General features: G+C 45.3%; 1 protein-coding gene across 4 annotated transcripts; it reads right to left on the reverse strand.

The window, feature by feature from the left end:
* Positions 1 to 443: 443 nt before the first annotated feature.
* Positions 444 to 13,634, reverse strand: A4GNT (alpha-1,4-N-acetylglucosaminyltransferase). Of its 4 annotated transcripts, XM_070236843.1 has the most exons (4): positions 13,481 to 13,634; positions 11,746 to 12,178; positions 6,048 to 6,368; positions 444 to 3,131 (listed from the first exon to the last, which is right to left on the reverse strand). In XM_070236843.1, exons 1-4 carry the CDS (start codon positions 13,600 to 13,602, stop codon positions 3,069 to 3,071), a joined length of 939 nt encoding a protein of 312 aa, XP_070092944.1. In that variant the 5' UTR covers positions 13,603 to 13,634; the 3' UTR covers positions 444 to 3,068.

A 13,634-nucleotide genomic window follows, 5' to 3' on the forward strand; every position in this document is an offset into this window, starting at 1 on the left:
ATCCCTTCCTATAGCCAGTCAAGGCTTTCATTAGATTCAGATTTCTGGGAAATTTTTTTAAGGTCTTCCTCCCACCCCAGCCTCAATCTGCCAAACTCTGTATCTTGGGGCAGCCAAAGCAAAAGCGTATGGGAACAAGTGATGGCAAGGATGTGGAGAAACTGTGCATTGCTGGTGGGAATATAAAATGGTACAGCTGCTGTGGAAAAGAGAGTGGTGATTCCACACAAACTTAAACATAGAATTACCATATGATCCAGCAATTCCATTTCTGGGTATATTCTCAAAGGAACTGAAAGCAGGGACTCAAACACATGTCTGTACACACATGTTCATAACAGCATTATTCACAATAGCCAAAAGGTGGAAACACCCCAACCTAAGTGTCCATCAACATCTGAATGGATAAAAAAAATGTGGTGCATACATACAAAAGAATATTACTCAGCCTTAAAAAGGAATGAAATTCTGATGCATGCATGCTACAACATGAAGAAACCTTGAAAATATTACACTAAGTAAAGTAAACCAGACACAAAAGGGCAAATATTATATGATTCCACTTATACAAGGTACCTAGAATAGTCAAATTCATAGAGATGTTCCAGAAAGTATAATAGTGTTTACCCTGGGGCTGGGGGTGGGAGGAGTGGGAGAGCTGGTTTAGGGAATAGAGAGTTATTGTTTAAGGGATACAGAGTTTCAATTTGGGATGGTGAAAAGTTCCCAGAGATAGCTAGGGGTATTGGTTGTACAACAATGCGAATGTATTTAATGCCACTGAATTGTACACTTGAAAATGGTTGACGTGGTAAATTTTATGGTATGTATATTTTTCCACAATTTTTAAAATTTAAAATAAAAGTGGCTGGGACAGTAACCAGGATCAAGTAAGGATGTCTGTGAGCATCCACCCTGATGGGGAACCTTGTTCCCCCTCTCCTCTCCTGGTCAGGGCACCCTTTTCACTCCAGGGGTTCCTGCTGCCCACTGGAAGGGAGAGAAGAGTCCAAGTTTTGGAGTCAAAGACACATTTACATTCCACATTCCCAAGCTGTGTAACCCTGGGAAAGTCACTTAACCTCTCCGTAAAATGGGAAAAAGAAACTGTACCTAGCAGGGTCATTATGAGAACCAAATTAGCTAAAGCATCTCCAGGCTCAGCCTGGGGCCCGGCTGTCAGTGGGGTGTCCTCTAGAGCTCAGTCAAGTGTGAAAGCTGTGGGGGCTTGGAGCATGCGCTCGTCAGCTCTCTTCCCACCGTGTCCCTGAAGTGTACAGAAAGCAGCTCTGAGGGACCCGTATGTGTTTATCTGTGTCATTTCCACTCACCTCAATTTCCCCATATGTAAATGGGGTGCCCTCTTTCCGGGGTGGTTGTGAGAAAGTGGACTTGACCTGCACCCACCTTGTTGCTAATGCCAAAAGCGAACGACTCCATCTTCGGCTGACCAAGACCTCCTATGGGCAGAGCCCTCACACCCTCCCTTTCTGGGCCGCAATTCAACTTGCAATACAGCCAAGGCTTGCAGAGTGCCTTCTATGCACCAGGCTCTGTTCTAGGGCCCGAGGATACCAAGCGTTTTTGGAGGACACTGGGAAGCTGTCACCCTGTGCTGCGCCACCTCTGCTACAGCACACACAAGATTTGGCACCAATGGGGGCAGGCATCTAGCCCGTAACACAGGAACAGGCCAAAGGAGACTGGCCCTAGATGGCTAGTCCAGGAGACAGTCCTTTCGCCCTAAGCGTCTGGGCAGAATCTATTGGGTGGGAGGGCAGGAGGGTGACTTCCCAATACCTGCAGTTTCCATCTTGCCCCGTAGCCCCTCACCCCTCCCTCAGGCCAGGGCCAGACCCTTGCTCTCTGACCCAGCACAGGCCCGGCACGGCTGGTCTCCCTCCTACATTTAGGGACTATCAGGAAACAGTGAGACATGTCTGCTGACTAGAGGTGGACTCGGGACTCTAGGCAGCCCACAGCAGGAGTGCCCTCTGCTGTCAACTGCTGGCATCACACCTTGGAAGCCAGCTCCGGATCCCACTTTCCTGAAGGGCATCTGAGGTGTACAGACAGGTCCCCCAGGGCTAGGATGCTGGCCACTAACGGTCCCTGAGGTGAGGTTAGGTCAAGGGTATATTGTTGGGTTTTCACAGCTTTGATGTATACATAGGCATATAGGCAGAGGGGGATTTTACATAAAAATCCGTTTTGCTGGTTTCTTTGGAAAAATCTGAGGATCTGGCAACAGAAGAAGGCTTGCCCTCTCACATATCAAAAAATGGGCTGGGGGCCGGCCCCGGGGCCAAGTAGTTAAGTTCGTGTGCTCAGCTGCAGCGGCCCAGGGTTTTGCTGGTTTGGATCCTGGGCACGGACATGGCACCGCTCATCAGGCCATGCTGAGGTGGCGTCCCACATAGCACAACCAGAAGGACCTACAACTAGAATACACAACTGTGTACTGGGGCGGGCAGGGACTTGGGGAAAAGAAGAAGAAAACAAAGAAGATTGGCAACAGACGTTAGCTCAGGTGCCAATCTTTAAAAAAAAAAAGGCTGGAGCTGATGGGGGACCTCTTCTGTAAGCAGAGCCTACGCTCTAGCCCAGTCCCTGAAAAACTCACTTCCGAGGAAGTCTGTGCACTTAAAGAAGAGATGTTTCTCAGGAAAACGATCTCCTCACCTGCAAAATGAAAACGCAGAGTCAGCAGAACCAGGACCTGCTCTCTCGGTCTGGAAACAAACCCAAGGCCTGGCGGGCTAGGACAGACTGCAAAACTGCAACAAAATAATGAAACGTTTGTGTCCTTGGTACAGAAAAAGTGGTTACAAATCAAGAAATAGAAAAACAACCCATCAGAAAAGTGGACAAAAGGTACTGGGCAATTCACAGAATAAGAAAATATAGGGGCCACCGGGGGGCACAGTGGTTAAGTTCACACGTTCTGCTTCAGTGGCCCAGGGTTCACCAGTTCGGATCCCAGGTGCGGATGTATGCACCGTTCTCATCAAGCCATGCTGTGGCAGGCGTCCACATATAAAGTAGAGGAAGATGGGAATGATGTTAGCTCAGGGCCAGGCTTCCTCAGCAAAAAGAGAAGGATTGGCGGCAGATGTTAGTTCAGGGCTAACCTTCCTCAAAAAAAAAAAAAAGAAAGAAAGAAAGAAAATATAAATTACCAATTAAACATGTGAAACACTCAACCCCACCAAAATTAACATGACAATGAGATACACTTTTTAAACTATTATATTGGTCAAAATTAAATAGATTTTTGGCATTGGTGAAGGATGGGAAATGGGCAATTTCAAATAGCCTTTTTTAAAACAATTTGGCAGCACATATCAAAACCTAAAGTCTTCAAAAATGTGGTAACCAGGACTTTTGCTACAGCATTACATGTACTATTAAAATTAGAATCAACTTAAATTTCCACCAGTTGGGTATTGATTCAAATAGTTTATGACATACCCTACAATGAAACACTCTATAGCCAATTTTTTTCTCCGTAAAATCTTGTTAGTTTGAAAGTCAAAGAAGGAATGCAGGATTTGAAAAAAATTAATATGGGGGAAACACCAGCATGGCCTATTTTCAAAATGTATCATGACATAAACAAGCGGCCCAGACACACAAAAGGCCAGAAGGAATCCAGGCTCATCCAGAGCCCCAGAAATCCCATCCTTCTACCACCTCTGCTCCTTACTTTGCCCAATCCCCCCTCATCGCCGTGTTTTGAGTATTCTTTTCTACTAAATAAACTACATTTATTAATTAATGCATCATTATTTCCTATATTTTATTAATCAAAAACATTTTGCTGACAGTTAAAGCTCCCTATAAATGTCAAATTATCAATACTGAATTCATATAATCACAGCCCAGCACATAGAAATGGGACATTCAGGTTGACCTAGTTGCTCCCATCATGAAACAGTTGATACACTTTTGAAATATTGAAATATTTCTAACCAAATGCTTCAGGACCCTAGGGGTTGGGAACGTTAGTTGGAGAACCCCTTGTCGTGCGTTCTCCAGATGGGGAAATGAGATCCAGTGTGTGGGACCCTACCCCTCCTCGAGAGGGCTAGCCCTAGGAATGCTCCCCTGGGGAGACCATTGGAGAGCTGAAAACCAGCAGGGTTTCTGGTGACACAACTCAGAGGGCAGCCATGGGGAGTAGCAGCAGGCCTCAAAACCTAACTGTGGTGTCAGATAGCTAAGAATCCAGAGCCAGCAGCTGGGAATAAATAAAGCTGGGGCAGGAGACATGATTTGTGAGTATTTTTACAAAGACTGTCAGAGCAGTGATTCTCAAAGGGGGAAATACCAGAATGAAAGGGGATGGGTGGCTATAGCTTGAAAAAGCATCATAATTTTATATTTGGAAAAAAATATAAACTATTTTTTCCCATAAAGCAAACTACCAAAAGGAAAGTTCTAGAAAATCTTGGCTGATGAGTATTTGTAGAAGAAATATTAATTCCCATACCTCCTGGAAAGAGGAGGTGAAGTTTTATGTGACTGTAAAAGGGGCAGCAGTTTTTAAATTTTTGAATTTGTAATTTGTTTTTTTGAGCCAGTTGGGGTGTGGTAGGGAATAGCAGACCCCCTGAGGAGGGGAGGAGACTATCCCAGGGGGATGTGGACAGTCACAGAATATAAGTACTAGAGACCTGCAATGGACTGAATGTTTGTGTCCCCAAAACTCCCCGTGTTGAAATCCTAACTCTTGATGTGATGATACTAGGAGGCAGGGTCTTTGGGAAGGAAATTAGGTCATGAGGGTGGAGCCGTTACGTGTGGGATTAGTTCTCCTATAAAAGGGACCCTAGAGAGCTCCCCTGACTCCTTTCACCATAAGAAGATTCAACAAGAAGTGTGCTGTCACCCAGCAGAGGATCCTCACTAGAATAAGACCATCATGGCAGCCTAATGTTGGACTTCCAGCGTCCACAACTGTGAGAAATAAATTTCTGTTGTTTATAAGCCACCTGGTCTATGGTACTTTGTTATTGCAGCCAGAACTAAGACAGGACCTTGTCTGCTTGATCCAGCTGTATGTTCAGCTCTTAAGTTAGCACTTGGCACACAGAAGAGGCTCAAGTAATATTTATTGACTGAATGCATTAATGACTGTCAAAATCAGTACTAGAAATCAAGTCTCTTTTTTCCTCAGTCAGTTCTCTAACAGGTGCTGGAATTAATCTTGCAGAAGTAAATGTAACATGTAGCTGCCTATCCCAACACCCCATTTCTTCTTCCTCCTTAAACTTCCCAGCCTCTCTTGCAGCTACATTCTGACCAGTGAGATGTAAAGGGAAGTGCTGTATGGTAGGTGCAGGAAGTCTTCATAAAACAGAGGAGGTATTCCCTTCCTCCTTCTTTCATCCTGCTGCCTGAAATGCAGACATGAAGGGCTGGAGATCAAGCAGCCATATGGACCACGGGCTGTGGACATGAAGGATGATAAACAGAAAGATGCAAGAAGCCTAGATCCCTGAGCACTGTAGTGACCACACCTGCCCTGAATTGCCTGCCTTCAGACTTCTTCTACATGAGAGAGAAATAAACCTCCATATGTTATATACCAATGGTCTTTGGGACTTTTCTATTATAGACAGAGAAAGCTAATCCTAACTGATATCGTGAGTAAACCCCCACACCCCTGGGGAAGTGGAGATCCAGTGAGAGCCTGGCACTCCAGAAATTGCCCAGTTCCACGACGTAGCAGGAGCAACCCAGCCTCGGCTCTACGTATCACCTGGACCCAGCTCCTGGGTGACCGACCCCTCTGAGCCTTGAATCAGGACCCTGTGCGTCCTGGGACAGTGCTTCCGGTAGAGATTCTCCGCCAGCGTGTTGCTTCCTTGAACCACGGTCCTCCCTTCCTTGTTCATGTAGTTCCACAGATGCAGGGCGTAGGAGTCGTTGAAGCTCGGGTCTGTGTCCCAGACTTCATAGTAGCGCCTCCACTGTCGAAAGGGGATGGGGTAAAATCTTTGGGGGTGTAAGAAGGACAGGTTCAAACACCTGAGGTCGCTCACCTCTTGGAAGTCTCCGAGTTTGCACCATACTCTCAACATCCTCGTCATCAAATGGGGACCCTGGTGGCCCCAAATGGCTGAATTGTAGTGTTCAACAAAGTTTTCCATGCACCCCCACAGGAAGGGGTGGCGGGGGAGGAATCCAAACACCCCGTTACTAGAGATCTTAGAAGACTGCGCAGCCAAAAAGTTCTCGTCAGGGATGGGCCTGATGGAGATGACGTCGGTGTCCATGTAGACGCCGCCGTACTTCCAGATGACCGCCAGGCGGCACGCATCTGAGCTGACGTAGAGCCAGTGTCTCTCTGTACTGCTGTTGACCTGCAGGAGCAAGTGCAAATCAGCCGCCAGCAGCAGGGGCAGAGGGAGGCGCTCACAGCCGAGGGCAGCCCCAGGGTAGCTGGGGAGGAGGAAGCAAGCCAGCCTCCCGAATGCCGAATTTTGCAAATTTACCAAACTCACCTCCACCCAAAAAAGTTGCCTTTAAGTAAAAAGTTTATAGCAATCAGTATCGATGGGAAGGTTTTAGCAGCTTTTAAAGATTTCATGAAATTGTTAAAAATATAATAAAAATAATTAAAGCAATGGAAGGGGAAAGAAGAACCCCGGGGGGATTTCACAATGAACTGTGTGAGTCATTTTCAGCAGGGTATACATTAACCACAAACATGAAACTCTGAAGAAAGAACTCTTAATATCCTAAAAATGCTAAAAACTATAAAGAAAAATAAGCTAGGAAACTATAGAATGGGTCAATATGTATGCTCTTTGAGAAATTGGTAAAAGAATCTTAAAATGCATGCATGCATGCCTTTGTTCACTAATTAATTTCTTTAATAACGTTCATTGAGGGGCTGCTTACTATGTGCCAAGCTCTATTATAATTACTAAGGACACAGCAGTGAACAAACAGACAAAATTCCAACTGGGAAGAGATAGTCCATAAACAAATAAGTATATAATATATTATATTGGGTGTTCATAAGGGATATGACGGGAAAAAAGTTGAGTGAAGGGGCTATTAAGGTAGCGAGGTAGAGCTCTATCTTATCTTGAGTTCCAGCAGAAACTTGAGTGAAGTGGGTGGGTGAACACTGCTGACATCTTAGAGAAGTGGGTTCTAGGTAGAGGGAACAGCCAGTTCAAGGGCCCTGAGACAGAAGCACGCTCACTCTTTACAGGAACGGGAAGGAGGCAATGTGGCCAAAACGGAGTGGTGACGGGAGAGGGATGGGAGATGAGATCAGAGAGGGCTGGGGTGGGGAGGGAGGGCAGATCACGTAGGCTGGGGTGAAGACCGAAATGATTTGTAAGGCTCAAAAGAAAGGAGTGATGTGATCTGAATTAGTCTTAAAAGGGTCACACTGGCCACTGTGTGGAAAACAGATGGTGGGTGGGGGAGGGTGGTTGGGAGGTGGCCATGGCAGAAGCAGAGAAGCAAGTTAGGAGGCTGTTGAAATAATCCAGGCAAGAGATTACGGTGGAGAAGGAGGATGATAGAGGAGGTGAGAGAAGTGGTCAGATGCTGGGTACACGATAAAGACAAAGCCCGTCCAGATTTTGATGGGCGGGACGTGGAGTGGGAGAGAGGAGTCAAGGATGGCTGCAGATGCTAAAATGTGAGCAAAACAGAAAATGACTTTTAAAAGAATAAAAATAAATCATTAGAAAATGGCATTGTTCCCAAGTGGGATGCTAAAATTTTGAATACAGAAAGCAAAATAGATTTTTCTGAATTGAAATAGGTTGATTAAAAGATTAAACAACAATCCTTGGCTTATCACAAAATGAACATTCTTTAAAATTCTGCGATGAAGCCAAATGAGAGCAGGTCAACTAATACTTTGTAGGAACCTTCCCACGAGTTGTTAACATCATCGTGCTGCATACAATTGCTGAAAACCTCATAAAAAATAATAGCTAAATTTTATGAAAAACTGTTCCAAGCTCTTTATAAGCTACGCAAATCCTCAAAGATCAGTATTATGATTAATCCCATTTTTCAAGTGAAAAACTAAAAGGACTAAGAAGTTGAATAATTTGTCCAAGGTAAGAGAGGAAGAGGATGGATTTGAACCCAGGCAGTCTGGCTCCAGAGATCCAATCATTCAAAAGAAACAAGGTTTTGGTAAAAATAAGTAAAGTTGATTATTTGGTCAATTGGTAATTGTTAATGAACAGACCCAGAGATGAAGGATATCAAAAGCCACATAGAATCAGAGGAGGAGGGAGCCCGGCTTGATATGGGCATTGAGCTACCATCAACCTAAAATACAAGAGACCCCATGGGGTGGAGCACCAGAAAGGGGATTAGGGTCTGGATGCTCATCCCCTCAGCACCCCACAGTACTCCTCCCTGGGCATCTTCAAGGCCTACAGTTGCCAAACCAGTGCAGCAAACCCAGGGGTCACCAGCAGGTGATGGCACATTGGGTCATCCCTAACAGCTGGTCCCCAGCTATCCTGAGGTGGCCTCAATGGGGCAGAGCATGCCACAGCCCAGCCCCCCAAGGGTATGCTGGTGTGACCGCTGTGGATACATGGCCTGATGTGGTCCCTGCAGGCTCGGATGGGGCAGACATTCTGTGTCCCAGGGCCCACCTTGTTCCTAAGACCCAAAATGAGGCACAGCTCAGAGCAAATCAAACTGTGCTCCACAGAACATTAGCTCCAAGGAAATATTTATGTCATGCTGAAAGAGGGTTCCATGCTCAAATAAATTTGGAAAATCCTGGGTTGAATCAAATTAAAGTTTCTTTAGTTCAGAACTACACAGAGCCTACCGTCTCCTCATGTGCGTGATTAGTCTGTGAGAAAAGGATGCGGTGTGCAACATCTCCCAAAACAATTTGAGTAGAGATTTCTTTTTCCAAGGAGCAAAACCCAGTGCAGGTAAAGTTAATGTAGCCCAGGCGTGCGGGAAACCAGGCCTGGAGCCAGCACACGCCTGTTCCTGTGCAGTCCTAGAGCGCCGTCTAGCAGGCTAGCACTGAGAGCCACAGGGACCCAGCCTGCATGTCCCCTCCACCCGGTCCCTCTTCACTGCCAGCGCCTGCCCCCCTGGCCCTCGGCCTGCTCTGCCGCTGCCCAGAGCCACACTGGTCACCACCTATTTGCTGGGAACCCTTGCTGACAACTGCAGGTGAAATCTCCACCCGGCAGGTCACTCCACCTCCTCCTGACGGGTCCCAATTTGAGATTTCAGGCTCTTCAGAGAAGAGATGGGCACACTAGGATCTAGAAATGAAACAGGGCCAAGAGCAAAACTGACCACTGCCGCCAACACACACACACTCAGGCTGTCGCTTAGTCCAGAAAATGTCTCCAGTTGACAGCAACTAGATGCAAGTGTGTCCTCCACCCAGGACAGCCTGCCTGGTCCCCAAGTGAATGAGGCAGGATGGGACCACAGCTATCCTTTTTATATATAAATATGGTAGTGGACTGAATAATGGCCACTCAAAAATACCAGGTCCTAAGTCCTGGAACCTGTAAATGTTACCTCTGGAAAAAGGGTCTTTGCAAATGTGATTAAATTAAGGATGTTGAGATTGGGAGATTATCCTGATGGGCCATAAATGCTATCACAAGTGTCCTTTAAAGAGAGAGACAGGGACCAGCTGTGGCCGAGTAGTTAAAGTTCTGCACGCTCTGTATCGGCAGCCCAGGTTCCAGAGGCCAGATCCTGGGTGTGGACCTACTCCACTCATCAGCCATGCTGTGGAGGCATCCCACATACAAAGTAGAGGGAGATTGGCACAGATGTTAGCTCAGAGCAAATCTTCCTCAGCAAAAAAAAAGAGAGAGAGAAAGAGAGGCAGAAGGAAAGTTCACACACACACACACACACACACAGAGGAAAGGGGGAGGTAAAAGTGGAGGCAGGGAGTGGAGACTCTGCCCCAGAGCCTCCCTGGGGAATGGGGCTCTGCCAGCACCTTGCTATCTGCTCCCCGTGAGACTGATTTGGGACTTCTGGCGTCCATAACTGTGAGAGAACAACTTTCTGTGGTTTTAGGTCACTAAGTTTGTGGTGATTTGTTACAGCAGCCCCAGGAAACTAATACATGTGCCTTCCTAATGGCCTCAATTTTGCCTCTTGGCCTGCAAAGCCTAAAATATTTACCATCCGGCCCCTTACAGAGAAAGAGTTTGCTGGCATTTGGTCCAGCCTGTGATTAGAACTTAGACAGGACTTTACATGGCAAGCAAATGGTATTATTTTGATGTCAATTTTAAAATTACTTTTTATTTTTTTAATAATTTTATTTATAAAATTAACATATTCTCATCACTAAATTCACTTCTAATCCAGTCACCCTGAAACACCTACTAGCACTGCGTGTTGTGTATTTTCTTCAGGTCTTTTTTTTCCATATAGATGTGGCAGGGGCCAGGGTTGCATAGCTAAAATAATTCTAATTACGTTATAATGTAAGAGTATTTAATTCCATATTGTGTGGTAGTCTTTATAAGAAGCCATGCTTAAAGCCCACATTATGGAATCGTTGAGTGCTTGGGCTATTACTTCCTTAAGTTTTACCTTGTTGTGGGTCCTCTGTGAGAGAAATATGTAATTGAAATATTATTTCCTTATTATGCGATGTTACCAAGATGAAGATTGCAAAATTCCTAAGAGCTCCAGGAGTTTCTTGATCATATCTTAACATAACCCAATCTCACATAGCAACACTCCACCTGATCCTTCATGAATTTTCTATTTACATCATTTTCAAGTTAAATATTGCCTAGTGCCCGTTCAGGTGCAAAATAGTCCAGCATAGATGGGTTTAAAATTGTCAGTTTAAACTGACAAAATAGATGTTCTGTACACCTGGAATAGAGACTCATTCCATTAAAAATAGTCTCAGGGCTGGGGCTGGCCCCGTGGCCGAGCGGTTAAGTTCGCGCGCTCTGCTGCAGGCGGCCCAGTGTTTCGTTGGTTCAAATCCTGGGTGCGGACATGACACTGCTTATCAAACCACGCTGAGGCAGCGTCCCACATGCCACAACTAGAAGGACCCACATCGAAGAATATACAACTATGTACTGGAGGGGCTTTGGGGAGAAAAAGGAAAAAATAAAATCTTTAAAAAAAAAAAAATAGTCTCAGGGCTGATGCCATGGTGTAGCAGTCAAGTTCACACCCTCTGCTTCTGCAGCCCAGAGTTCACCAGTTTGGATCCTGGGCGTGGACCTACACACTGCTCATCAAGCCATGACGTGGCGGCATCCCACATAGAAGAACTAGAAGGACTTACAACTAAGATATACAACATACATACTAGGGCTTTGGGGAGAAAAAAAAAAGAGGAAGATTGGCAACGAATGTTAGCTCAGTGCCATTCTTCTTCACCAATAAAAAAAAAAAAAAAGAGCTGCCCACTCCATACCCTGCCTGCCCTCTAAAGAATGAAAAGAAAAAAATGGTCTCAAAAATAACCTAGATCTTAAGAAATAAGGCTGGAAACAAAAGACATCAGGCTACAGATAAGCCTGATGTCAATCTCTCCTGTTTACTTGAATCAGGACTCAACATGGTAGAAAGAAGGCAGGCAAGAGTCAAAGGATCTGGGTTCTAGTCTCATCTCCAACACTGAGTCCTTACCCTGTTTACCCATCTATCAAATGAGTAGGTTGGATTCATTTTCTATGGTCCCTCCCAACACTGACATTCTAAGATTCTCTGAGCACTTACTTGAGCGTACCATGAAGACAATGGCGTGTCTTCAAACAGCCTTTTCATATCCAAAGGGAAGAGGAAAACATTGTCTATCGCTGAGAGGAGGGAAAAGGCCGAGGCAGTGGAGTTTGGGGGCAGCTGTGTGGAATCGTTGAGACCCTTCATAAGGAACACCACAGGCTGCTCAGGGTAAATCCTGGCAGCTGACTCCACAGCACAGGAGACCAGCGGGGATGGCTCCATTCTCTCCGAGGTCTCCAGAAACACGATGCTGCGTCCCTGGCCCAGGAGGGCTTCTGGATCCTGCAGGGCCTTGGAAGGAGGCAGGCAGGAGAAGAGGCAGCTGGACTTCAGGGTGAGCTGGTAGAGGAAGCCACAGGCAAGCAGCAGGACGACCCACAGGGAGAGCTGGAGCTCCTTCAGCATGTCCTCCTCTCTCAGCCTGTTCCTTCGAATCAACACAGATAATTAAAAATGATATTCACAAAACCTGATCAAGACAGCGCACAGAAGATGATACATAAATATCACTTATAAGCTTAGATTTTTAAAAGAAGTGGTGGATTCTGTTCTCTCACTGCTACAGCCCAGGTTCGTTTTCCAGTCAGGGAACTGGACCACCCGTCTGTGGGTTGTCATACTGTGGCGGCTGGGTATTGCTGTGATGCTGAAAGCTGTGCTCTAGGTGTTTCAAATACCAACAGGGTCACCCACGGTGGACAGGCTTTAGTGGTGCTTCCAGACTAAGACAGACTAAGAAGAAGGACCTGCCCACCCATTTCCGAATAAATGGTCCATGAAGACGCTGTGAAGAGCAGCGGAGCATTGTCTGATAGAGCACCAGAAGGTGAGAGAGTGGCGCGGAAAGACCCGGCAGTCTGTACTCTTCACAGACTCTCTACAGACTCTGTACACAGAGTCGCTAGGATGGGGATTGACTCGACAGCACGAATAACAACAAAATAAAATACAATCAAATCAAGTCCTTTAATATGGAAAAGAAAAATGCATTAATTAGAGTTTATCTGAGGAATTTAAGGATGATTCAAAATACAAAAATAGTTAATTAGTTAATAGGTAAACTATTAATGAAATGCATTATCTTAACAGATTAAAGAAGAAAAGCCATATGGTCATTTTGACTCAATAGATGCCAAGAAAAGGATAAAATCTGACATCCATTCATGGTTTTTAAAAAGCACCAGGAAACTTTCTTAAGCTGACAAACGATGTCTGCCAGAACACACAGTAATCATCACACTTAATATGAAGCATTTCAAACATCCCCATTAAGACCAGGAGTATGATATAGAAGTCCATTGTCACTGTTAGTATTCAACATCGTTCTGATAAGTCTAAGCAATGCAATGAAACAAGAGACAGGTATTTCTACTATGAATATTAGAAAGGAAGAGGCAAAAATATCACAAGTTGTAGAATATAGGATTACCTACCTAGAAAATCCAAGATAATTTACTGAAAAACTAATAGAACTAAGATGAAAATTAACCAAGGAAGCAATCCGAAGGTGGGAGTTAAATAACTTGCCAAGACCACACAGGTAACCAGGAGCAGAGCAGGGACTCTAACGTGGGTCACCTGTCACCACAGCCCAGGCTCTGAGCCTTCACCTGCGGGACCTCCCTCTCCATAACTCCAGGAGAGCAGGGATCTCAGTTCTTCAGTGGTCTGTTTTTTGCATGGCATGTAACTCTTTTAGAAAATACAAAACCAACGAATCAGAGCTTACCTTCTAGCCAGAAACTTGCAGTTAGTTAATATCTGAGGTCTTAGCAATGATAAGTTTTTCCTGCTATACTTTCTGATAAACCACCACCTAATCTCCCAATTCAACACTGGGAAGGAAATCATTGGCAGATGGTCAACGCTAAACACAAGACTTT

Source organism: Equus caballus, chromosome 16, assembly GCF_041296265.1.
Source record: "Equus caballus isolate H_3958 breed thoroughbred chromosome 16, TB-T2T, whole genome shotgun sequence".
NCBI classification, from domain to species: domain Eukaryota; kingdom Metazoa; phylum Chordata; class Mammalia; order Perissodactyla; family Equidae; genus Equus; species Equus caballus.